The sequence below is a fragment of the Ahaetulla prasina genome, chromosome 15 (assembly GCF_028640845.1).
Source record: "Ahaetulla prasina isolate Xishuangbanna chromosome 15, ASM2864084v1, whole genome shotgun sequence".
NCBI classification, from domain to species: Eukaryota; Metazoa; Chordata; class Lepidosauria; order Squamata; family Colubridae; genus Ahaetulla; species Ahaetulla prasina.
Window position 1 is genome coordinate 17,203,966 of NC_080553.1, and position 26,050 is coordinate 17,230,015.

Sequence of the window (26,050 nt, forward strand, 5' to 3'; positions counted from 1 at the left end):
TATGCCTCCTGGCCCCAGCCCTGGCTCCATGCCCAGACAGGCTGAAGAGGAGGAAGTATCTCCAGCCCCCAGCTCTGGCTCCATGCCCAGGCAAACGGAGCAACTAGACCCCTCCCCCTCCTCCACAGCATGTGAGCCTGAGGGAAGTCAATTACCAACAGCTGCCGACTGGAGTGACCCTTCGCGTCAGAAGACTTGATAGACGGAGGCAACAGAAGGAAGGGAGGGGCAGGCCTGGATAAGTGCTGAGTCATGGAGCCACACCCCATGGCCTATATAAAGGACCTGCTTTCTGGCATTCTCTGAGTCAGGCAAAGTCTAAACATATCTTGCTGAAGTCACTTTCTGGTCTCCTGCCTGCCCTGAGGACTTTGCTAGGACTTTGGCAGAGCTGCAGAGGCACGCCTGATTCGGATTTCCCTGACCCGGCCGTCAGCGGAGGAGTGGGACTAGACACATCCCTACATTTCTTCCGCCACAATTCACACCACTCCTGTCCGGTATTTCCACTGTTGTGGGGGCGGGGGGAGCAGCACATGAAAACACGCAGCCCCCACCCCCCCATTACAATTAGCCCTTCTCCTTTTGCATTTACAGCAACGAATGTTAATGTCTCCCAATCCCGCCGGGGTTAGTATAAGAAGAAAGCTTATGTTCCAAATGACCAGGAACCTCCCCAGAAATATATCCGATGCTCGGGATTTTGGTTTGTTTTTTCTTTTTTTTTTTAATGGAATGAGAACTTTTTTAAAAAACATGTTTTTGTTAAAAAAAAAAAAGAACCACAGCAGCCTTTCCATGCGTTAATTTTTGGCTGCAGATGCAAAGACTTTTGCGTGAGCCGTTACGACTTCCGAGCGAGGTTAATCTTTGAAAAAGAATTACAGGTGAGGTTCATAATACGTCAAGATCCCCTGTGAATGGGTTTCGACAACCGTTCCCTCCCTTAGGAGCTGGGACTCTGCCGGAATACATAATGCTGAGTGCTTTCTACTCGGAAGTGCGGAGGAAAACGGGACGTAAAACTACTCTTGGTAAGCGAATCGTAAAAGTGTTCAACAGCAAAAATAATAATAATAATCATCTGGTTTTGGTTGAAGTCCTTGGGAGAGTCTTGGAAAAACTGCGGAATCTCTTAAGTCCATCCTTGAAAGTTATTTGACTATGAAACATGCCAGCAAGCACCGGATGGCTATAAAATCCTGAATTTTGTGAACGTAGCTATACAGTAACACAGATATAAAGTATAGAATTATGATCAGTAAATACGAGCCTGGGCTTTGCCAGCCAAGCAGACCGTTGCACCAAACAAATGCAATTTGTTGGCCATTTGTGCTTGAACGCAACCGTGCAACCCATCTTCAAACGCAGGGTCTTTGCCCCTTGGCGACGTGCGTCCCTTCCGTCTTTCGCTTCGGACGAAGGAAAAAAACCTCAAGAATCTTCCAAAATCCGCCCTTAAAATAAAACTGAATCGCCTGCTCTCAAAAAGCGAAGCCTTTTGCAAACGTGTGACCTTGGTTTGGTTTCCATGCAATAAAAAGGATAACAATAATAATATTTTTTTAAAAAAAACAACAACCCAAAGCAAGCGTTTTCTTGATCCTTGTTTGGCAGGAAGCACCGTAGTTTAGCCGCCCGTTGATAGATAGATTTTATATATATATATATATATATATATATATAAATATCGGACCATGGTTTTTGCAAAGGATTTGGCCTGAGCAGATGTCGGTTTCTTTCCAAACTCAGTTTTATTTTTGGTGAGTTTCTTTGCTTTGCCCTTTTTTCCCCCCCCGGAAATTCAGCACAATACTTCCCAACTGGGGGGGATGACCGCCAGCGAGCCTGAAGATAATCCTCCTCGCTTCTCACATCCTGTTTTTAAATCGGCAGAGATCTTTTTTGGATGGTGAGGGAATGGGTTCTGATCTGTACAGCATGCTGTCACAAAAACCTTTACATTCGGTTATTTAAACAATGAACCAACGTCGGGGAAGGCAAGCCGGCCCAACCGTCTGCAGGGCGCCCTCTTCTCACAGACCCCGAGTGGCGAGCAAGCCAGGAGCCCCCCGCCTTTCCAGGAAGGGCAAGGGTGTGGGTCTTTTTTTTGTTTTTTTCCTTCAAGAAAGCAGGTCGTCTTCGCTCAGGTTTGGCAGATCGTTGGCAGCGCGGAAAGCCTCTTCGCTGCTTTGCTTTCTGCTTTGAAAGGAAGACAAGGATCAACAAAACCCAAATGTTTTTGTCCTTAAGGAAAGATCGCAATGCTTTTTTGGGGGTGGGGTGGGAGACAGAGTGCGCTCCCTGTTGGAAGGAAAATCTGGGGCAATTTTCTCCAACCCCACTTTTAAAAGTTTTAAGAGATATTCAATCTCAAGAAAAAAGGGAGGGAGGGAGGGAGAGAAGGCGGAAGGAAGGAAGGAAGGAAGGAAGGAAGGAAGGAAGGAAGGAAGGAAGGGAGGAAGGGAGGAAGGAAGGACAAAGGGGAGAGAGGGATGGAGGGAAGAACAAAAGGGAGAGGGATGGAAGGAAGGAAGGACAAAGGGGAGAGATGGAAGGAAGAAAGGGCAAGGAAGGAAAAAAGAGAGGGAAGGAAGGAAGGGAAGGAAAGGAAAGAAGAACAAAAGGGAGAGAGGGAGGGAAGGAAGGACAAAAGGGAGAGAGGGATGGAAGGAAGGAGGGAGGGACGGAAGAATGGAAGAAATGGAAGGGAGGGAGGGAGGCTATGCACTTACATCAAGTAAGTCTGTCGGTCTGGTGCAGACAGAAATCTTTCCTCTCTTCTACTCCCCTCAAATGGATTCCCAAAAGATCTTTTCCTGATCATGGATTTTACCAGGATCTGAGAACAGAAGATAACTTCCGCATTTACGTCAAGCCATCCTCAAATCACAGCTTTCACAGTTATGACTCTGAAATAACAGGTTCTCTTTTTTTCCATCCATCTCCTTTGTTGTTGTGTCCTCTCCTGTTTATTATTGTTATTATTATTAAATATATCCCTGCCAATTCAGAGAACCTTTCCAGGATAAAAAGAGAGGTAAAACGCCTTTGATATATATAATAAACAAACTTCCCAAGGAGAGAAGCCAATTCCCATTCCCAGGGACCTTAACAAGCCAGAAATAGACCAAAAGGAAACGGTGGCGGAAGAAGGGAAAGGATAAATATGGTACAAGGATTTCTGAAAAAGACAGGATGCAATTAATTCCCCCGGGGCTCTCGGTTTTAAGTGAAAGGTGAAGACTGCATTACAGTGAAATTAAAATCTAGGCAGCGGGTAACTTTGTCAAAGAATGAATGGCAGATAAAATCCAGAATTCTTTGCGAGTTTGACTTGGTTTAGGATTTTCTTAAAGGTAGCATCCACCCTTCCGCATGCACCAGCCCTCTGTGCGTTAACAAGGTATACAGGTAGTCCTGGACTTAGCAACTGTTCATTTAGTGGCAGTTCCAAGTTGCAGTGAAAAATTATGGCCGTTTTTCACGCTTGTGACGGTCGCAGGGTCCCCATGGTCACGTGACCAAAACTCAGGAGCTTGGCAACTGATTCATGCTTATGACGGTTGTTATGACGTTGTAACTTGGAACGGTCACTAAATAGAATGGAATAACGGAGTTGGAAGGGACCTTGGAGGTCTTCTAGTCCAACCCCCTGCTTAGGCAGGAAACTCTACACCACTTCTGACAAATGTTTGTCCAATCTCCTCTTAAAAACTTCCAGTGTTGGAGCATTCGCAACTTCTGGAGGCAAGCAGTTCCACTGGTTAATTGGTCTTGCTGTCAGGAAATTTCTCCTTAGTTCTAAGTTGCTTCTCTCCTTGATTAATTTCCATCCATTGCTTTTTGTCCTGCCCTCAGGTGCTTTGGAGAATAGCTTGACTCCCTCTTCTTTGGGGCAACCCCTGAGATATTGCTCTCATGTCTCCCCTAGTCCTTTTTTTCATTAAACTAGACATACCCAATTCCTGCAACTGTTCTTTATATGTTTGCCTCCAGTCCCCTAATCATCTTTGTTGCTCTTCTCTGCACTCTTTCTAGAGTCTCCACATCTTTTTGACATCGTGGCGACCAAAATTGGATGCAGTATTCCAAGTGTGGCCTTATAAAGCGGTATTAACACTTCTCGTGATCTTGATTCTATCCCTCTGTTGATGCAGCCTAGATGAACTGTTTTAAGTCCAGGACTACCTGTACTCTTGAGGCAGTCTTCATCAATGTCCCGCACAGGGTAAATCTAGAATTCGACCGGCTGAGTCCATTATTCCCACTTCATTTGAAGCGCTTAGTCAGCCCTCCGGCTCTCCGCAGAGACCAATAACAATTTAATGGCAAAGCCATTACCGAAATCGGAGCCGATTTGAAAGACGTCGGATCGACACTCCTGAAAGGCTGGCAGCGCATCAACCGCAGGACGGGATATCCAAAGTCCACTCACCACGGTGGCTAAGCTGGGGATGTGCTTGACTGAATTCTCCACCTCTTCTTCGGTCACCTCGATCAGCGTGCAATTTTCATCTTCGGTCGGCAGCGGTTCGGTGCCATTCTTGGTGACCCACGGATGCAGCTGGGGGCGCCAATAAGAGGGAAGGGAGAGAGAGAGAGAGAGAGAAAGAGACAAGCGTTGGCAGCTCATTTCAGAGAAGATCCCATAAAGGTTTGGCCATGCAGGTCATCCTCAACTTACGACCCCAATTGAGCCCAGAATGTATGTTGCTAAGGGAGACGCTTGTTACGTGAGCGTTGCCCCCTCTTACAAGCTTTCTTGTCACTTTTGTGAAGTGAAACACTGCAGCGGTTAAGTTAGTCACACGGTTGTTAAGTGAATCTGGTATCCCGATGGTCATAAGGTCGTAAAAGGGGATCACATGACCCCGGGACGCAGCGACCCGTCAGTTGCCAAAGTGTCTGCATTTTGATCATGGTTGTTAAGTGTGAAAAATGCTCATAAGTCACTTTTTTTAGTGCCGTCGTAACTTCGAGCAGTCACTAAGTGAACCGTTGTAAGCTGAGGACTACCTGCACTGAAGGTGTTGGAAGCGGGCAGTGGGATGTTTAAAAATTAATGCCAATGTAAGAGAGGCGGGGAACCGATTGCCAAATGTATTTCTCGGGATGGCAAGCGCCGGAGAGGGCCAGCCAACTTGGATGAATGATTGAAGAAGCTTTGGTAGATGATGAATAAATGAACTGAGTGGATGTTTGTAAGGATTTTAACTTTATATATAACTTTGCTAGCTGAATACCCATGCTCCGCTACAAAATTATGTGATTGGGCTTGATAAATTGACACTTACAGCTTGGAAATTAATGAGTAGTTACGATCGGCCTCTCTTCTCCCCTTCTCTCCCTCAGGCTTGCCCCACAGAAGCCTCCCCTATCCTATCCCCTACTTGCTGCTGTGAAAGTAAAACTGAAAGTGAAACTCCTCTCCTCTGCTTGTGTTTTGCATTTGGAACAGATTTCTTTTCAGGTGGGGAGGGGGAGTAGAACTCCTTAGCATCAGAGTGTGTTATAATAATATAAGAAATACTAATGCTCTGAGGGTCATTTTGAAAAATCCTTTCTTAGTGAGCACCTAGAAGCCAAGAGGAACATACGTGCCAAATTTCAAGTTTGTAAGCTTTACGATTCTGGAGATTTTGTGATGATGTGTGAGTGGTATTTCGCTTTTATATATATATAGAGAGAGAGATTTTATGCATGTGTGTGTGTATTATTGCAATTAATAAAGCCAGCCCTCGGAAATGCACGACCGTGAATCTTAAAAAAATATGGAATATTAAATACAGAATCAATACACTGCACGTTTTTCAGGCCGATTGTAAAGATGAAAGAATAGAGATACAGAAAAGTGAGGCAACGAAACAAAAGTTAAAAAAGAAAATTAGGAATAAAAAAAAAAACACCCTAAGGAGTATGGCACTTTGGTTATAATATATTAAAACTTCCCCTCTTCCACTCAATTCAGCCTCTGCTGTTTTCGGTAAACTGAGGCTGGCCATGAACTGACCTTAATTTCTGGGATGGTGATCCTGGATTCGGGTTTTTTATCCAGCATCTGGGTTATTAGATCCTTCAGTTCGTCGGGAATGTCTGGTCTTGGATGAATTAAAAAAATAAATAAAATAAGAACGATTATGCCTTTTGGGTTGAGCTATGGTAGCTAAGTAGTACAAGTGGTAAGAGTTTATCTCTGCCTGCCCTTCAAAGGAAGTCGGGGTCAATGATCTGAATTGTGACCAATAACATGGCCTTCCTTCCCCCACAGATCTGAACCGATTCCCAGTGGTGATATACATGTAACCAGCTAAACGGAAGAGAAATTGAAAAGAGAGTATATATGAATAGAGAATCGGGGCTGCTCGGATACCAGTAAGCAAAATATTGAACTGAAAATAAAAACAACAAGGAAGAGGGAATGGAAAGAGGAGGGGAGATGAGAGGGGAGAGAGGAACGGAAGAAAGGGAAAAGGAGAGGAAGGAAGGAAGGAAGGAAGGAAGGAAGGAAGGAAGGAAGGAAGGAAGGAAGGAAGGAAGTAAGGAAGGAAGGAAGGAAGGGAAGGAAGGAAGGAGAAAATAGAGTAGGAGAGAAGGTTAGAAAGGGGGGAAGAAGCGAGGAGTAGGGGATGGGAAGGGGAAGGAGAGAAGAGGAAGGAGAGGAGAAAAGAGTGGTGCTGAGGACTTGCAATGCCTCTAAAAGCATCAGTGCCTCTACTCTGTGAAGCGAAGGGGCCCTTCCGGAATTCAAGCTTCCCTTTTTCGAATCAGGAATCGTCTTTTGTTATCCTTGAGTTTGCAGGAGATCCGCAGGATTCTTACTTACTGGTCCGGAAATTCCAGCGTTTGGCTCTTGATTTTGCTGTGCAGACTGAGGATTCGTTCATCCATAAAAGGACACTGAGAAGAAAGAATATCCAGGGAGGGAGATATTATGGCTGGTACAAATTGGGGGCGGGGGGGGTGTTGTAGAGGAGAAACTGGCTGAGTTCCCCTTCGAATCGCACCGGGCGAGTGGCAATAGTTCTACGACAACCTGAGCCAGAATTAGGTCACCTACAACGGGTGTATTGATCAATTGTGGTGAAGGAGCTGCCTTGCTCTGTAAAAAAGGCACATGAATTGCACCAAACCTTTTTCAAAAAGCGTATTTCCGTGGCGCTAGCAAAACTGGATTAAAAAATTTTTTTAGATTGTGCAGAAATGAATAGATTAACTATGATGATCAAAGAAAGAGAGGATTCGGAATATTTTAAGATATGGGACCAATTTTGCCATTGGTTAGAAAAAAGATACAGATAAGCAATGGGTAATTATGTAAAAAAAAGAGGTATAATTAGAATACTGTGCTTGTGAAAAAATGGTAATAGATTAAATTGAAGTGAAATAAGAAGAAACAAAAAAAAAATGGAGCCATGAAGAAAACACATGGAAGGAATGATTGACGTACTAAATGTTTGTTTGTCTATAAAATAAAAGAGTTTAAATTTAAAAAAAAAAAACGGATTAAAAATGACACAGTCTGAAATCTTGCCCGTTTGCAGAACTGTACATGGAAATGCATTCGAGTTTTAGCACTTTTTTTTTTTAAAGGAATTTCAGCCCACAGAGGAAATGGACAAACCGAAAGGAGTGGAAGAAAATGACAAAAACCACAATTGAGAGAGAGCCATTCATTTCTGCCTGACTTAATATTAAGAGGCTTGGATTCTGTAAACGGAATGCTTTCTTTCTTTAGCCTGGCATCTGGCCAACGGAAAAATTGGCAAACAGAGAGAAAAGGAAGTTTTGTTACCTGTCCGAAGACGAAACAGTACAGCGTGATTCCCATTGCCCAGACATCTAAAGCCTTGGAAAGGAAGAAAGGAAGGGAGGGAGGGAGGGAGGGAGGGAAGGAAAGAAGGAAGAAGGGAAGGAGAGAGGGAAGGAAGGTGGGAGGGAAGGAGGAAAGGAAGGAAGGAAGAAGGGAGGAGGAAGGAAGAAGGAAGAGGAAGGAGGAAGGAAGGAAGGAAGGAAGGAAGGAAGGAAGGAAGGAAGGAGGGAGGAGGAGGAAGGAGGAGGGAGGAAGGAAGGAAGGAGGGAGGAAGGAGGAGGGAGGAAGGAAGAAGGAAGGAGGAGGAAGGAAGGAGGAGGGAGGAGTGAGAGACAGGGAGAAAGGGGGAGAGGAGGAGAGAAGGGAGGGAGGGAGGGAGAGAGAACATTAGCTTTTCAAAAATGCTTGCTCCTTGCATTATTATCACTGATACTATTATGAACTAGGAGAAATATCTAGAATGGTATTTTGCCTCTTTATACAGTGATGTCTGTATTCCACTCACTTTCCAAGGCTGGCATAAATTATTATTATATTGACACACCAAACTAGTTCTACAGGGAAAATAGGGGAACTGCCATAAGATCTAGTGATCTGCCTTAAGACCCAACGGTCGATCGTAAGACCACACAGCTTCACAATTGGTTCGCAACTGAAGCGGTGTAGGGTTTCCTGCCTAGGCAGGGGGGTGGACTAGAAGACCTCTAGGATCCCTTCCGACTCTGTTATTCTATTCTAATTTTGGCACGGACATAAATCCCCAAGCCCCCCCCTCCAATTAACAATAAATCACCGACCGACTCGGTTCACAGACTGTAGAATTTTAAGGTTTGTTTAAACCAAACTTTAACTAAGCCACGATTGTCAGGATTTGCACGACGCCCTTGGCCAAAAATCCCAGATTACGTCGGTTTGTTTTAGGCCGGGTTTGCAGACCGTGTCAGCTTGAATTAGGGTCAGTTCGAAGAAACCTTTTTCAAAAGCGTATTTCCGTGGCGCTAGCAAAACTGGATTAAAAAATTTTTTTAGATTGTGCAGAAATGAATAGATTAACTATGATGATCAAAGAAAGAGAGGATTCGGAATATTTTAAGATATGGGACCAATTTTGCCATTGGTTAGAAAAAAGATACAGATAAGCAATGGGTAATTATGTAAAAAAAAGAGGTATAATTAGAATACTGTGCTTGTGAAAAAATGGTAATAGATTAAATTGAAGTGAAATAAGAAGAAACAAAAAAAAAATGGAGCCATGAAGAAAACACATGGAAGGAATGATTGACGTACTAAATGTTTGTTTGTCTATAAAATAAAATAGTTTAAATTTTTTAAAAAAAAAAACGGATTAAAAATGACACAGTCTGAAATCTTGCCCGTTTGCAGAACTGTACGTGGAAATGCATTCGAGTTTTAGCACTTTTTTTTTTTAAAGGAATTTCAGCCCACAGAGGAAATGGACAAACCGAAAGGAGTGGAAGAAAATGACAAAAACCACAATTGAGAGAGAGCCATTCATTTCTGCCTGACTTAATATTAAGAGGCTTGGATTCTGTAAACGGAATGCTTTCTTTCTTTAGCCTGGCATCTGGCCAACGGAAAAATTGGCAAACAGAGAGAAAAGGAAGTTTTGTTACCTGTCCGAAGACGAAACAGTACAGCGTGATTCCCATTGCCCAGACATCTAAAGCCTTGGAAAGGAAGAAAGGAAGGGAGGGAGGGAGGGAGGGAGGGAGGGAAGGAAGGAGGGAGGGAGGAGGGAGGAGGGAGGGGGAAGGAGGAGGAAGGAAGGAAGGAAGAAGGGAGGGAGGGAAGGAAAGAAGGAAGAAGGGAAGGAGAGAGGGAAGGAAGGTGGGAGGGAAGGAGGAAAGGAAGGAAGGAAGGAAGGAAGGAAGGAAGGAGGGAGGGAGGAAAGGAGGGAGGGAGGAAGGACAGGAAGGAGGGAGGGAAGGGAAGGAAGGAGGGAGGGAGGGAAGGAAGGAAGAAGGGAAGGAGGGAGGAAAGGAAGGAGGGAGGGAGGGAGGAGTGAGAGACAGGGAGAAAGGGGGAGAGGAGGAGAGAAGGGAGGGAGGGAGAGAGAGAACATTAGCTTTTCAAAAATGCTTGCTCCTTGCATTATTATCACTGATACTATTATGAACTAGGAGAAATATCTAGAATGGTATTTTGCCTCTTTATACAGCGATGTCTGCATTCCACTCACTTTCCAAGGCTGGCATAAATTATTATTATATTGACACACCAAACTAGTTCTACAGGGAAAATAGGGGAACTGCCATAAGATCTAGTGATCTGCCTTAAGACCCAACGGTCGATCGTAAGACCACACAGCTTCACAATTGATTCGCAACTGAAGTGGTGTAGGGTTTCCTGCCTATGCAGGGGGGTGGACTAGAAGACCTCTAGGATCCCTTCCAACTCTGTTATTCTATTCTAATTTTGGCACGGACATAAATCCCCAAGCCGCCCCCCCTCCAATTAACAATAAATCACCGACCGACTCGGTTCACAGACTGTAGAATTTTAAGGTTTGTTTTAACCAAACTTTAACTAAGCCACGATTGTCAGGATTTACACGACGCCCTCGGCCAAAAATCCCAGATTACGTCGGTTTGTTTTAGGCCGGGTTTGCAGACCGTGTCAGCTTGAATTAGGGGTCAGTTCGAAGAAACCTTTTCAATTCCTACCAGAAGGCTAGGAAAACACGGTTAACTCGGGAACACACCAGCTACTTTTCCTTCCCTCCGCTTACCTTTCCTGAAAATATTTTCCTGGTTTCCGAGAGGGTCTCGGGAGCCATAAATGCTGGAGTGCCCACCGTGTTGGTTAAGAGGGCGTCCGATCCTTTGAATTCGTTGCTCACGCCAAAATCGGCAATCTTGATGTGGCCATCTTCTCCCACCAAGAGGTTGGAAGGTTTAATATCCCGATGGATAATTTTTTGGTAGTGTACTGCGGAGAAAGGTTAAACGTGAGACGTTCGCTTCTTTTTGGTGCCCGGTTTGCAAAATAAGGACAAGGGAGCAGTTCCTATTTAATTTAAAACAAAACAAAAAATTAAATTTAACAAAAGGCTACGCAGAAAGGTGTTACTCTGCACATGGTTCAAAAGACACCACCTCCAATCAGTGAGAACAATCAACCCATGGAACCGGAGTTGCCTTCGGGAGTTGTGGGAGCTTCATCCCCAGAAGCTTTCAAGAAGAGATTGGACTGCCATTTGTCAGAAATCGTGCAGAGTCTCCTGCTTGGGCAGAGTGGGGGTTGGACTAGATGACCTACAAGGTCCCTTCCAACTGTGTTAATCTCATCTCATCTCGAAGGGATGCAGTGGCTCAGGGGCTAAAATGCTGAGCTTGTCGATCGAAAGGTCAGCAGTTCGGCGGTTTGAATCCCTAGTGCAGCGTAACGGGGTGAGCTCCTGTTACTTGTCCCAACTTCTGCCAACCGAGCAGTTCGAAAGCAGGTTAAAAAAATGCAAGTGGAAAAAATAGGGACCACCTTTGGTGGGAAGGTAACAGCATTCCGTGTGTCTTTGGCATTGAGTCATGCCGGCCACATGACCACGGAGACGTCTTCGGACAGCGCTGGCTGTTCAGCTTTGAAACAGAGATGAGCACCGTCCCATAGAGTCGGGAACAACTAGCATAGATGTGTGAGGGGTGCCTTTACCTTTATCCTAGTTTAATCTAATCTAATTAATCTAATCTATTCTTTATAAGGCCCAGCCTTGGGAGAAAAAACAGGCTCCCACATTCAACCCGGGTCTGGTGCTGAGCTTTGTGTCTTTTTTTTTTTTTTTTACACACTCACAATATTCAATGCCTTTGATCAGGTCTTGGAAATAGAATCGTGCCTGATCTTCAGTTAGAGGTTTCAAATTGGGAACCTCCATCACAGGCCTGCAAAGGGAAAAATAAAAGTCAGAATCGGGGACCGGTTTGGATGGAAGAGAAGCCGACACTAAAATAGGGACAGGCAGCCTTTCCTTGAGTCCTTGAGTCCACCTGGCACCGGCGGTTTTTATTCCCTCAGGAGCAAAACAATTGGCTAAACAAGCAACCCTGCATAATATTAAATTTAGGGCCTCTGGTGGCTCAGACTGCTAAGATAGTCTGTTATTAACACAGCTGCTTGCAATTACTGCAAATTCAAGCCCCACAAGGCCCAAGGTTGACTCAGCCTTCCATCCTTTATAAGGTAGGTAAAATGAGGACCCAGATTGTTGGGGGCAATAAAAGTTGACTTTGTATATAATATACAAATGGATGAAGACTATTGCTTGACATAGTGTAAGCCGCCCTGAGTCTTTGGAGAAGGGCGGGATATAAATGCAAATTTTAAAAAAAAATTAAAAAAAATTGTAAAGCGTGGATTGGCTCACCCCCATCGAGCCAAAAGTAAACAAACCACGTTCGGGCTCAGCGCAAAGTGTGGGCCGTCGTGGTTTGTACAAATCATAGCGAACACTTTAAACCTGGTTTGTTCAGGGCTCAAAGACGCAGAGCCAACCGCTGCTAAAAAAAATTGGGAGTCATATTGTAGTCCTCGTGGGGAAATCAAAATTTTGAAACAGAGAATCTGCGGCAGCGTTTTCTAACCTCAGCGACTAGAAAAACGTGCGGATTACAACTCCCAGAACCCTCCAGCCATCGAGGTGTGTGAACTTCCAACTCCCAGAATTCCCCACGGTTAGGGAATTCTGGGAGTGGAAGTCCACGGTTGTTAAAAAGTCACAGAGATTGGCGCACCTTGCTACAGGGAGTAAAAAATGCTTAGGGCAACGATTTCTCCCCTTATTCTGTCACGCGACATGCACACGATGAGTTAGAAACGATGAAAACAATAATCGTCTTACCCTTTTTTCACAAGCTCAAACACTGAAATGCAAAAAAAAAAAAGGAGAGAGAGAGGCAGGCCATTAATTAAAAGGGGAAACATTTGCGTCAGAAAAAACAGTGGACTTCAAAAATTTTAGCAAGAGGTTCTCTGCCTGGTTGCTGGGTGGGCGTGGCCATGGTGGGTGTGGTCTAGTCAGCATCCTGCACCACAGTTCCGGGTGCGTGTGTTTTTTTTGCCCTCCCCGGGCTCTGGAGGCTTTTCTTGAGCTTCCGGGAGGGCAAAAACGGCCTCCCCAGGCTCCGGAAGCCGTCTCAAACTTCCGGTAGGCCCATTTTTCACCCGCCCCGAGGCTCCATGCGTGCCCTGCACTTACCTGCATCCAAAACGGGCTGCGTGGGGACGCCTGGGAGCGGAGGGGTGGGCGGGGCCAGCCAGGAGTTGGATTTGAAGGTTCTCCGAACTGCACAGAATCTTAGCTAGAGGTTCTCCCGAACCCCTAGCAGCCCATCCCTGATTCAACCCCTCTTTGATCTACTTAGAAGTCATGGCAACGTGGACGGCAAGTCAACTGTAGGGGGATACGCAGGGTGGGCTAAAGAACTATATAGGAAGTGGCTGAAATCCCTCCTGACCTCTAATAGAGGAGCGAACGGAAGGAATACACGCCCGGCTGGCTGAGCCGAGAATTGTGTTGGGCTGCAAAATCAAATTTAATTAGGAAAACAGCAACACGCAACAAACACCAGATGGCACAAGGAGGGATGAAATAAGGAAGGGCCGTTCGCCACTTATTTCTGTCTCGCTTCCATCTGGAACCAGGTCCTGGTGTAGGAAGCGTGTTGGAGAGGCCGCCCTGCAGAGCGCCGAATGCTGCTTTTCTTTTATTCAGGCAGAATTCTTGGCTAGGCTAGGAAAGGAAGGCGGCGCAGCAAGCAGCCTGTCCTTTTCAGACCAAGGTTAATGCAACGATCCGGGTTTCATTTTTGGGCCCTCAAAGCAGGAATTCCAGACGAGTCTTAGTTTTTCCTCCTCCAGATCCAGCCCAGTATTTAGAGCAGGGGTCTCCAAGCTTGGCAACTTTAAGGCTTGTGGACTTCAACTCCCAGAGTTCCTCAGCCAGGTCTCCAAGCTTGGCAACTTTAAGGCTTGTGGACTTCAAGTCCCAAAATTCCTCAGCCAGGTCTCCAAGCTTGGCAACTTTAAGGCTTGTGGACTTCAACTCCCAGAGTTCCTCAGCCAGCAAAGTTGAAGTCCACAAGTCTTCAAAGTTGCCAAGGTTGCTGGCTGAGGAACTCTGGGAGTTGAAGTCCACAAGTCTTAAAGTTGCCAAGGTTGGAGACCCCTGATTCAGAGCGGTGTTTCTGAAGGTTGGCTACTTGAAGGTGGGCTTTGTCTCCCGGGTAGACGTCATCTCCCAGAATTCCCCAGCCAGCTATGAATTCTGGGAAACGAAGTCCACCTGTCTTTAAGCGGCCAACCTTGGAAACTCTGATTTAGAGCAGCGCACCAACAAGGATCCCTTTGTTGCCAACCAGATCTATAACCCTTCTAAAGGATTTTGAGATCCTTTGGCTCTCCAAGGTTGAAGACAAGCCGGAAGGAATGCAACATTTTTGGGCAGGAAGAAACCCTATTTCCTCCCTTTTCGGGATATCAAAAGAGATAGAGAACAGGTGACGGCTTACCCATGTATAAGTGATCTTCGGTGGGGTCATCCAGTACCTACCGGCAACGAGAAAGACAAAACGGGACACTGTATCTTAGCTGTACTCACGCCACGGAATTCCCCTAGTAAATACAGATTTTAACGTTGGAAACCGAAACTTCTCACTAACGTCTGGTGGATGGAGTGAGCCCATAATTGAAACCTGTCAGTGTCATGTAGATTTAAAGCTGATCAGCCGTTATAAGGCTGTGGACTAGGATGATGAACGGAGGATGAGTCAGCAGGGTTATTGCCCCTTTAAGACTGAGGATGAGTCAGCAGGGTTATTGCCGCTTTAAGAAGATGTCTATATAAGGGAGGCCATTAGAGGGCGTCTCTCTCTCTCTCTCTCTCTCTCTCCTCGTGTAGCACTCTCCTCCTTGTGTTCTATCTGCACTGTAGTTCTCTGTGTAGAGCTGAAGAATGATTGCTTGCCTGGTATGTGCCGACCACGTGTATGCATGTATACAGAAAATTTGTATATAAACCACTGTTTGTAAGACAAACTTCTGTGTCCTGTATTTTGCTCCTGGGTTGCCTCAAAATAGTAGTTACACTGTAAACACTCTTGACAAAACCTATCCGCTCACACATTCCCGTATGAAAAATGCCATTAAACTGGCATGCGATATGCCAACACTACAGGCACGTTCTGGAAACCCACCCACCCCCATGCCTCCAGTTCAAGGATCAGCCTCACCTCCACCAGCTTCACAATGTTTGGGTGGTCCAGCTTCTTCAAGATGGCGATCTCTTGGTAGACCTGCTCAATGGGTCCTCTAGGTTGGCAGAAACCTTCCAAGGGCAGTTTGGCACCGCGAGGAGGAGGGCGGCCTAAGGGAGAAGATACGGAGGTGATGAGAACGGTGGGGGGGACGGGACCAACCTGTGATCAATGCCGTTGGGAAAACCTGGGCTGGGGGAGAGAGTGGCTTGGTCAGCCTTAGCAGGTAGCCCAGAGACGAAAGACCACCAGGTGAGCAAATCCAATTTTTGTTCTGACCTAGGCTTCCTTAGAAAGCATGAAGCAAAGTCTTAGTCCCGCAAAACCTTTTATTTATCCGACTCTAAATTACTTTCATTTACAGTCCGCAAGGCTTGATAAACAGTCTTTCAGAGGAAGGTTATCAACACCCACTTATCTCACGTGGAACGCTGCCAAAGAGCTAATTTCCAGACATAGGGCAAGGCCAAACTTGGCACAGAGTCACAAACCAGAAGTTTCAAATCTTGAATCGGCCAGATGAACTAATTGCTTCCTGCAAAAGCTCACCTCCGGTTTGCTCTTCTTTCATGTCTTATGGGAGGGGCCAATCATCTCCAAGCCTTACTCCCAAGTCGACCCTGTTTCCTTAATTGTTCTTGTCTTCTGGCAGCTCTACGCATGCGCACACTGGGAAGAGCCTCCTGCTGTTCTTCTGCCTCGCTGACGTCAGACTCCGAAGGCTGCACATAACTATTAGATGGCCTTGGCCCCCTCTCTGCCTCCAATGCAGAGCCCTCATCTGAGCTTTCCCCAGCCCCCCAGGACTGGCCCAAGTTCCTCCCCAACCTCCTCACTGTCCAATTCTGCTGGAGGGCCACAACAATTTTATAGTAACAGAAATTTGTAAGTCTTAAAATGCAATTCCCCCCCCCCTTCTCTTTTACATCCTGAGAAACTAGAGAGAGTATCTTCTGAGCTTCTTTCTCCTAACCATTATGCAGCTGAGGGCTAGGCTGTCCCTTATCTAAGTTTCCTCCGTCCCAAGGCCATTCCCACATGCCGTTTACAAGCTTGGACTGAGGATAGTAGAGCAGTGCAAACTCCCACCGAGGCCCAACAATTTCCTTCCTCCCCACCCACCTCCCCTGGACGGCCGCCTGCCCATCCCAACGTACGTGGGAAGCCGGCTTGTCTCATCAACTTCTTCTTCGAAAGCACTTTCATTGCCTGCAGGAGACAAGGACATGGTGTTGAGTTGCCAAGGAACAAAACAACTTGCGACGCAACCTCCCAAATTAATTGCCGGTTGTTCCGAAATGGTTTCATAATGAGTTCCTGCACTGCTTGTTCTTTTCTAGGCTATTCTCGATCTGCATTGCCAATTGTTCTAGGAATAAAACCAATCGATGGATGAAATAAATTAAGTTCCCATCTAATTCGGCGCTGGGCAAAAATTATGAATTTCCCCTTATCGAAACTCATCTCCCAATTCCACCCTTCCTTTATAGCTCAAAAACTTCTTTCTCCTTGTCTTAGGTTAACCCGAGTCAATCCGTGCCAGCCGGTGAGTGCTTACTCACATAGTAAGTGTTGTCGTCTTCATTGTACGCCAGCTTCACAACACCGTAGGAGCCCTGTGAAACACACACACACACACACACACACATACACAAACGGTAGGTGAAGAAAACAGGAGGGAAACAACCGGTTTCCCTAAATATTGCTGAAATGATTGACAGGTTCTTCTGTTTATTTAACAGAGGTAGAAGGCCAGGCGGTCCCCATCCCAAATACCCAACGATTATGCAAGGATGTGTGTGTGTTTGTGTGTGTGTGTGATTACCTTTCCAATTTCATCCTTCAGAGTGTATTGATTGAGCTGCACGCAATCCTGAGGAAGATAAAAGCCAGAGGCAGAATGAAGGACCGAAATCGATAGCAAAGCAACCTGCCATTAAGCTGCGTTTCGTCCTCCCCTTGGGGTTCACAAAATCTCCTCCGTTCGCGCAGTTAAGTTACTGCCACTTGTTTCCATAGAAGCCACCAACATGTGGTGTGTGGGTGTGAGTACACACGTACACACACACACATAAACAGAAAAGCATCTGATAGGGATGGCTTGCCCACGACTTCGGCTGCCATTATCTCCAACCTTGACTTCAAAACACTTGGAAGGCATTCAACTGCGCCACGTTCGTTTATGCCCTTATTATAACCTGGTTATCTATAGTTTTATATTGACACTTATTTATAAATAAATAAATAAATAACAATAGAGTGGGAAGGGACCTTGGAGGCCTTCTAGTCCAACCCCCTGCCCAGGCAGGAAACCCTACACCATCTCAGACAGATGGTTATCCAACATTTTCTTAAAAATTTCCAGTGTTGGAGCATTTGCAACTTCTGCAGGCAAGTCGTTCCACTTATTGATTGTTCTAACTGTCAGGAAATTTCTCCTCAGTTCTAAGTTGCTTCTTTCCTTGATCAGTTTCCACCCGTTGCTTCTTGTTCTACCCTCAGGTGCTTTGGAGAACAGCCCGACTCCCACTTCTCTGTGGCAGCCCCTGAGATATTGGAATATTATATTTGCAGGTCGTCCTCCACTTGCGACCACAAGGGAGTCCAAGATCTCTGTTGCTAAGCGAGACATTTGCCGAGTTTTGCCATTTGCCATTTGGCGACCTTTCTTGACACGGTGGTTAAGGGAATCACTGCAACTGATCGAAGTTAGTCACCCGGTTGTTAAGTGAACCAGGCTTCCCCATTGACTTTGCTGGTCCGTTTTACGACGGCTCTGAAAAAAGTGAACTCGGGGCCCTTTTCCCCCCCACACTTATGACCGTCGCAGCATCCCCATGGGTCACGTGATCAAAATTCGGATGTTTAGCCACTGGTTCCTAGTTATGACGGTGTGTGCAGCGTCCAGGGGCCACATGATTCCCTTTTGTCACCTTCTGACAAGCGAAGCCGACGGATTTGTTTAGCAACGGCGTTGCTAATTGAAGAACTGCAGGCATCAACTAAACCAGGGGTCTGCAAACTTGGCTCTTTGAAGACTTGTGGACTTCAACTCCCAGAGTTCTTCAGCCAGCAAAGCTCTTGGAGTTGAAGTCCACAAGTCTTCAAAGAGCCAAGTTTGCAGACCCCTGCCCTATAGTATACCATATTTCAGACAAACGGCTGTCCAATTTCTTCTTGAAAAGTTTCCAGTGTTGGACCATTCACAACTTTTTCGGCATTGAGAACCAATTTTTTTTGTTTTGTTGTTTGTTTACATTTATACCCCGTCCTTCTCCGAAGACTCAGGGCGGCTTACAGTGTATAAGGCAATAGTCTCATTCTATTTGTATATTTTTACAAAGTCAACTTATTGCCCCCCCAACAATCTGGGTCCCCATTTTACCTACCTTATAAAGGATGGAAGGCTGAGTCAACCTTGGGCCGGGCTTGAACCTGCAGTAATTGCAGGCTTCTGTGTTCTTAATAACAGGCCTTACCAGCCTGAGCTATCCGGCCCCTAAATTCCTTTCTCACTGTTGCTAAAATAATTCAACGTACTTTTTTTTTTTTTTTACAGTTCATTTCTTACCAACAATATACTGGAAAAACAGCCGCGCAATTCCTGTGATTCCTTCATCCGCTTATCGTTATTTCTGCATCTTTGCCCCATCCACCCACCCACTTCCACCTTTTCTCCTTCCTCTTTTTCATTTTTTTCCCCCTTTTCTTTTTTCCTTCTCCTTTTACAAAACAATGAGCGAACCGACCCAACTGTTTTCCCCCCAACTGCTGTCGGGACGTGGCTTCTCTTACCTGCAACCCCGTGATCGACACCCTGTGGGACTCAATGGTGGGCCTCCGGGGCAGCCGCGGGGAGGAGTGTGGGGAGGTGACGGGGGAGTAAGGGAGGGAAGGATAGATGTAGCGCCCGTTGACCCCCAGGTTCCCGCTGGGGGACTGAACGGAGGGAGATCTCTCTTGCAGAGACAGCTTGCGACTTGAAAAGTTGACTTTGATCCAAGGTTCCCTGGTCTCTCTGGAGGATGTCCCCGAAGGGATGGCCAGGCCTGGTTCTCCAAGATCTCCAGGGCCTGGGGCCAGGAGGGCCTGCTCTTCACACGGCTCCATGGGTTCCTCCTCCACCAGGCCCTCCGGCTGGCCCGGCGTGGAACTGGGAGGAGAGTCGCACTCCGCTACCACCACGAAGGACTCCATGGTGCTGCGAGAGGTCACATTGTAGATCCGTCAAGCAGGAAGGCTCCTCTCGCGCATGGCCGAGGGAGTCAGGGCAGGGAAGGCGCTCCGCGGGGACAGGCCAGGTGGAGGCACATGGGAGCATTATGTGCTGGCCAGCTGAATGCCCATGCTGCGGCGGCCGTTCTCCTGGAAGCTGGATCTGGACGAAGGGAGAGAGAAGAGCGAGCAGCTGAACTCGAGAGGGACAACAGGCTAAGCCAAAAACTACAGTCGGCAAAAAGCTGTAATGCACGTGAGATGAATCAACTCTTATCATGGCTTAGAACGATGGGTTTATCCAGCCAATATGGGGTCACAACAGGAACCCACATTCTGTGGGGGCCTTGGTGCTCTCTGAGCATGGTTGTTTGTTTGCAGACGTTTCCTGACCCAACTAGGGGACATCATCAGGGTTTGTTGCAGCACTGATGATGTGACCTAGTTGGGTCATGAAACGTTTGCAAGGGAGAAACCAAGCTCAGAGAGCACCAAAGGCCCCACAGTCCTCCTCCTCTCCTCACTGATAATGTTACCTAGCTGGGTCATGAAACGTCTCCAAGAAAACCCCCAAGTTCAGAGAGCACCAAGGACCCCACATTCCTCCTCCTCTCCTCACTGATGATGTGACCTAGTTCGGTCATGAAACATCTGCAAGAAAACAGCCAAGCTCAGAGAGCACCATGGACGCTTCAGGTCAACCCCGAGCTACTGAGATTCTCTGCTATCGGAAACCCTGATCTGGGAGCTGAATCCACAGGAAGAAACCAGAGAAAAACAAAACTCAGTCCAGGAGCCTTCCTATAGTTCCAGAATTGCAATTCTTAGAAGCTACAGTCCGGCATACTTCATGTCGACAGGTTTTTGGTGTGTTTTTTTTTACTCACGCAGATTTTAGAAGGGAAATAAAAGGAACTCATTTTCGCTTCTCTCTCAACCGCGAGAAACCATAAGCAGGAATTTTTTTTTAAAATTTATTTGAATTTATATCCCGCCCTTCTCCGAAGACTCAGGGCGGCTTACACTGTGTTAAGCAATAGTCTTCATCCATTTGTATATTATATACAAAGTCGACTTTTATTGCCCCCAACAATCTGGGTCCTCATTTTACCTACCTTATAAAGGATGGAAGGCTGAGTCAACCTTGGGCCTGGTGGGGCTTGAACCTGTAGTAATTGCAAGCAGCTGCTGTTAATAACACAGACTTAGTCTGCTGAGCCACCAGAGGCTAGATTTAGAAAGATGTCAGGAGTAATTTTCTTAACACTCCAAAGAGGAAGCAAAGGACTCATCAAAATTAGAGCCACCCTTTGAAACGCTTGTTCAAATTCCACCCTCAGGCCAAGCAATTCTGAATCTCGACAAGAGAAAACCACCCATCAGGTTAATTCATCCTAAGCCGAGGAAAGCAATGTGGGCAGGTGGAGTGACAGGTGCCAATCACTCTTTCTATCGTCACTCTCTTCTTCCTTCCAAACACCCACCCTTTTCCTCCTCATGCGGAACAGGAGACTGGCCGATTTAGATTCCTAATGGAACAATTTTTTTAAAAAAAAGAGAGAGAAATCTCTCGGTTTTCAGGCAGATAACATCAGGCTGAAGAGGGGAGGCACTGAAGGCCCGAGGGATGCTGAGATTTGGGCAGGAGGAGACTGGGGTTCCCATGGGTTTTAAGAGCTCCAGGATCGAGCTGGAAGAACAGTAAGTTGGAAGGGACCTTGGAGGTCATCTAGTCCAACCCCCTGCTCACACACGCAAAGAGATCTGTACTAGGGATTCAAACCGCCAAACTGCCGACCTTTCTGATCGACAAGCTCAGCGTCTCAGCCACGGAGCCACGCTGTGCTCTATTTAGCAAGAAGGCTCGGGAATTTCTTTAGAAATTCGGAAGAAGGGGGGGGAAAAATGCTTGCAGGAAAACTGCCTTTTGCGCTGAATATTATCTCGATAGATAGCCTCGGACTGCTGCTTTTACCAGTTGGGATGAGCTTAAAAAAAAAAACTCCCCACCATAGCGCTCTCTCTATTCTCCGCAGAGTTCTGAAATTTCCCCAAAAGCCATTATGCAGATGCTTAAAAGCAATTCGGAGAGAATGAGAGCAGAGATAATGAAGCATAATGAAAAGGCTTGTCCAGGATGAATTAAGGATGACATTCAGTCACCGATCAGAAACCAGAGGGGGGGGGGAAAAAGCAGGCTGGCTTGATGGTAGATGCAGAACCACAGTTTGTTTCAATTATGATCGAGCCCACAGATATAGAATAGAATAGAATAAGAATTTACAATAGAATAGAATAGAATAGAATAGAATAGAATAGAATAGAATAGAATAGAATAGAATAGGGAAGGGAAGGGAAGGGAAGGGAAGGGAATAGGGAATAGACTAGAATAAGAAAATAGAATAGAATAGAATAGAATAGAATAGAATAGAATAGAATAGAATAGAATAGAATAGAATAGAATAGAATAGAATAGAATAGAATAGAATAGAATTCTTTATTGGCCAAGTGCGATTGGTAAGGCTGGAGCCTGGGGAGAGAGAAAACCGTGTCATCGCATGCCAGGAGCGGGGGGGGGGGAAGCGGGGGCAGCGCCTGCATACACAGGGCGCGTAGAATTATGGGTGTGGCCATGCATGCACACGAACCTCCCCCCACACTCCTAGCAAGCAATGGTAAAAAGATTAGCCATCACTGTCCTAGGACCTCAAAACAAGCTTTCCCAGAACTCCCCGGGAGTTCGACCGTTGTGGCAAAAGTGGGGAATTCTGGGAGCTGGGATTTGAGAATGCTAGGTAGGGGATTCTGGGAGTTGAAGTCCTCCCGTCTTAAAAGTTGGTCCAAGTGTGGATAACGCTGCTTTAAGGGAGGCCTTTCGGAAAAAGCTACCACCGAAGTCTTGGACCACGGATGGACCTGTGGCTGGACCACGGACGGACGACCTGCGTGAAAAAGGGATGAGGGTTGATCCGGTCCGGATCGGTTACTTTCTCTGCAGACCTGGTGGAGGAAATGCAGCATCTGGTGAGACTTAAGTTTTCTGAGGATGGATGCGAATAGCAATGAGCAATGTGAACGAAAGGAAGAAGATTCCCGGGTCTTCAATGCTTGAGTTACACCTCCCAGAAGTTGTCCTTCTGAGCTGCCTGCAAGCTTTCCTCCTGCTCCTTTATCTGACGACCTTCTAAACGGGTGGGCGGGGGGTGTCCAACCTTGGCAACTTTAAGACTTGTGGACTTCAACTCCCAGAGTTCCTCAGCCAGCTTTGCTGGCTGAGGGACTCTGGGAGTTGAAGTCCCAAGTCTTAAAGTTGCCCCAAGGTTGGAGACTCCTGTTCTAAACAGGCTTCTGTGGGAACGTTTCCGATCCCACACAAAATCTGAAACTTAATTCGCTCCTCTTTTCCATCCCACACAGCTTGGGAAGAAAAGACAGTTCTTTGCAACAAAAAATGGGGGGAGGACCCGAAGGGAAAGGATAACAAAAGGCCCGGCCTTCAACTCATGGCACACTTGCCCAAGCCACATGTTTTTCCTTCCCCGGGCACTCCCTCTTCCCTCCCTCTCTCGTCAGCCCACGGAATGTGGGGAATCTGGAGAGATAAGACTTTGCAGCTTGCAAAAAGGAGGGGTGGGTGGAATGGGAGATAAACGGGAGAAGAAGAGAGAGAGAGAGAGAGAGAGAGAGGCAACTGGGAAAGAAGCAAAGCACAAGGAGGACCTCTGCAAAAGTATCGGTCTGTCTATCTGTCTCTTTCTTTCTTTCTTTCCTTTTCTTTTTTCTCTCTCTTTCCATTTTTCCTTCCTTCCTTCTCTCCCTCCCTATCTTCCTTCCTTTCCCATCTCTCCTTCCTTCATCCCTTCTCTCATTGCTATCTCATTCCTTCCTCGCTCCCTCCCCGTCTTCCTTTCTTCCTTTCTTTTCCCATCTCCTTCCTCCCTTCCTTCCTCTCATTCCTATCTCCTCTCTCCCTTCCTTCCTTCTTCTTTCTGTTTCTTTCCATTTTTCCTTCCTTCCTTTCCCATCTCCTTCCTTCCATCCTCCCTCCCTCCCTCCCTCCCTTACTGTTATTCCTATTTCCTATCTCTCTCCCTTCCTTCCTTCCTTCCTTCCTTCCTTCCTTCCTTCCTTCCTTCCTTCCTTCCTTCCTTCCTTCCTTCTCATCGCTCCCTCCCTCCCTCTTGTTGCTTCTCCCATTTATAATTCCATCAACACTGTTATACTATTTACTGAATCTGCACTACTATTAATCTTCTCATCGTTCCCATCACCCATCTCCTTCCACTTATGACTGTATGACTGTGTTGCTGGCAATCCTTATGATTTATATTGATATACTGACCATCAATTGTGTTGTAAATGTTGTACCTTGATGAAGGTATCTTTTCTTTTATGTACACTGAGAGCATATGCACCAAGACAAATTCCTTGTGTGTCCAATCACACTTGGCCAATAAAAAATTCAATTCAATTCAATTCAATTCAATTCAATTCAATTCAATTCAATTCAATTCTATTCTATTCTATTCTATTCTATTCTATTCTATCCATCCCAAATTCCAGTTTTTGGACTTGTCGTGCCTGCTGCAGATCCAATCTTGTGCTGGAGAATTCAGAAAGGGCTAGGTTCCTCCAAAGCCCCACACCCACACCCACACCCACACATATCCCAGCTGCACTATACAGCTCTCAAGGACCTGGACCGGAGGCGTGTATCTACGCAGAACTGCTCAGGAGGTCCATTTTACCTATCGGAAACAAGCCTCAAGGATGTTTGAAAATAATAGCAACAATAACAACAGCGGTAGCCGCTTTGGCTCATAAAAGAAACCCAGAATTTAAGGAGCGAGTGCCAACAGAGAAAGAGGTTTATTTCTGAATTTCTGCAATTGTGAATTGAGAGGAGGATATTTGAGCCGGGAGGCACCGGTTGACAAAAGCCATATGCTTCCTGAACAAACACAACATTAACTTCCACTCTATTTATTTATTTATTTATTTATTTTTTTAAAAAAATCATTTCTTGCATCCTAACAAGACAAGGAGCAGCTTTGATTTACACATAGATCTGCAACCCACGAAGCCAGATGGGGAGGACACCTCCCCCACTCTTAACAGTTTGCCTCGATGGGCACTTAGGTTTTGTTTTTTTTCCAGGTAAAACCGGATTCGGCCACGCTCCTTCCGGCTGATAGCAAAGAAAGCTCAAGCCGTTCAGCCGGAGCGCTGTGCCTTCCAGGCCGGGTGTGTGAAAGACACACATCGCCTCCCCTTCAATGCACAAGGCCGCTCAGGTTGCTCGCTGATGGGAAGGCGAGGAGCCGGCCGGCCTGTTTTAATTTCTGTCCCAAATTTCTGGGCAAAAGGATTCACGGTGCAAAACCACGTTAAAGATACACGTGCTAAAGCGGTGTTTCTCAGCATTGGGGGCTTGAAGAGGGGTGGGCCTCAGCTCCCAGAATTCCCCAGCCAGCTATCCCAGGAATTCTGGGAGCTGTGGCCCACCCCACTTCAAGCCCCCAAGGTTGAGATACAACTTCCTTAAAGGGGTTTGCAAAGAGTGAAGTTGTGCACCATCGGTCAAAGCGTTGGCAACCTCAAGACGTACCCAACCCGAGCCTTTGTTAGCGTCGCGCTTGCTCGCTTGCCTGCCCGCGATTAAACAAACCTCAGATTATTCCTCCTTCCAAGATACCTGGCAGGTCCCAATCCTGCCCGGGTCATTCGGGACGCCAAGTTTAACCGAACGAGACCAGAAAGAACATGCTCATCGGCCCGCGAATAATGGATTTCAACCGCCCTCCGTAAATGTCAAATTTGCCATCTGTCCCACCACCCACCCGGCCCCCAGCCAGAACGTCCCCTCTGCACCGAGAGGCAAGCAGAACGGGCTACCACCCCCACCCACCCACTCCCGTGCTCTAGATGGGGGCTCCCCCCTGCCCAGCCGTGTCCTCAACGCTCGGCACACATACCCTACAGTTCAACAACACCCCCAAACCAAAGTTTGAAAGAAAGAAAGAGAAAAAAAGCTCAGCGCAGTCCTTCGAGACCCAAAGAGGGATGTGGGAGCATCAGTTCCCCCCCCCCCGCCAACTCCTTCTTCAGGTTTGCACTATGGCAACCAAAAAGAAAAAAAAAAAGGAAGGAAGGAAGGAAGAAAGAAAGAGTACGGGTAGCCTTGGAAGGGGCTGGGGTTTATTCTCCCCAGAGCGGAGGCGGGGGGAGGTGGGGATCCTCCTGCCAGTGGATCCCTTCCTAAAGCAGATTCCCCTCTTCCTAGCTCTCCCGGCCCATTGCAGACAGATGTTTGCTACAAGGGGGATTCCCGGTGCCCTTCTGGACATGATGCTTTCTCCTAGGAGCGGTCCAGATGTTGCAGGTGGGAAGCGTCTCGCCCCCTTCCGCAAAATTTAGGGGGCTGCATCCTTTCCCTTTTGACCCCCCCTGAGCCCACATCACCCCCTCCCACCCCAGGAAGAAAGTATGCAGGGGGGAGGAAAGATGCCAACCAAACCCAGGCTCACCCTCCTTCCTCTTCCTCCTCCTCCTCTTCTACCACCTCCATCACCCCAGCCCACCTGCCTGTGGCTCCAACCGGCCAAAAGGAGAGAGAGAGAGGCGGCTACAGCCCCAGCGGTTCCCGCAGCCTGTCTGGGAAGGTCTCCATTGCCCGACAGCGGCAGCCAGATGCCCCAGATGCTGGCAGCTGTACCCCGATTGGCTGCGCCCGGAGCTTTTCCTGTCTAGAAAG

At 46.8% G+C, this 26,050-nt stretch overlaps 1 protein-coding gene across 6 annotated transcripts; it reads right to left on the minus strand.

Annotated features, from left to right (window-relative positions):
- Positions 1–1,735: 1,735 nt before the first annotated feature.
- CAMKK2 (calcium/calmodulin dependent protein kinase kinase 2) lies at positions 1,736–26,050 on the minus strand. Of its 6 annotated transcripts, none has more exons than XR_009152189.1 (16): positions 25,878–26,050; positions 18,877–19,459; positions 16,907–16,954; positions 16,644–16,697; positions 16,239–16,290; positions 15,058–15,191; positions 14,338–14,374; positions 12,669–12,690; positions 11,624–11,712; positions 10,563–10,762; positions 7,796–7,849; positions 6,827–6,900; positions 6,014–6,101; positions 4,345–4,567; positions 2,736–2,842; positions 1,736–2,199 (listed from the first exon to the last, which is right to left on the minus strand). XR_009152189.1 is itself a non-coding variant. In XM_058158196.1 (16 exons), the coding sequence occupies exons 2-16, from the start codon at positions 19,276–19,278 to the stop codon at positions 2,124–2,126; spliced, it is 1,569 nt and encodes a 522-aa protein (XP_058014179.1). In that variant the 5' UTR covers positions 19,279–19,459; positions 25,878–26,049; the 3' UTR covers positions 1,736–2,123. The 6 variants fall into 6 exon arrangements, 4 of the variants coding, with proteins under 4 accessions (XP_058014179.1, XP_058014181.1, XP_058014178.1 ...); XM_058158196.1 differs by having other exon boundaries at positions 1,736–2,202; positions 4,439–4,567; positions 25,878–26,049; XM_058158198.1 differs by lacking the exon at positions 7,796–7,849 and adding an exon at positions 9,448–9,501 and having other exon boundaries at positions 4,439–4,567; positions 25,878–26,049.

What these genes read in the sequence shown, in the direction of transcription:
- CAMKK2 (XM_058158196.1), bottom strand. Translation starts at nt 19,278, where the DNA reads ATGGAGTCCTTCGTGGTGGTAGCGGAGTGCGACTCTCCTCCCAGTTCC. An exon ending in TCACCATCCCAGAAATTAAG is followed by an intron (nt 4,568 to 6,013) that starts GTCAGTTCATGG and finishes TGGCGCCCCCAG; the next exon opens with CTGCATCCGTGGGTCACCAA. An exon ending in TCCCCAGCTTAGCCACCGTG is followed by an intron (nt 2,843 to 4,438) that starts GTGAGTGGACTT and finishes TTCTGTTCTCAG; the next exon opens with ATCCTGGTAAAATCCATGAT.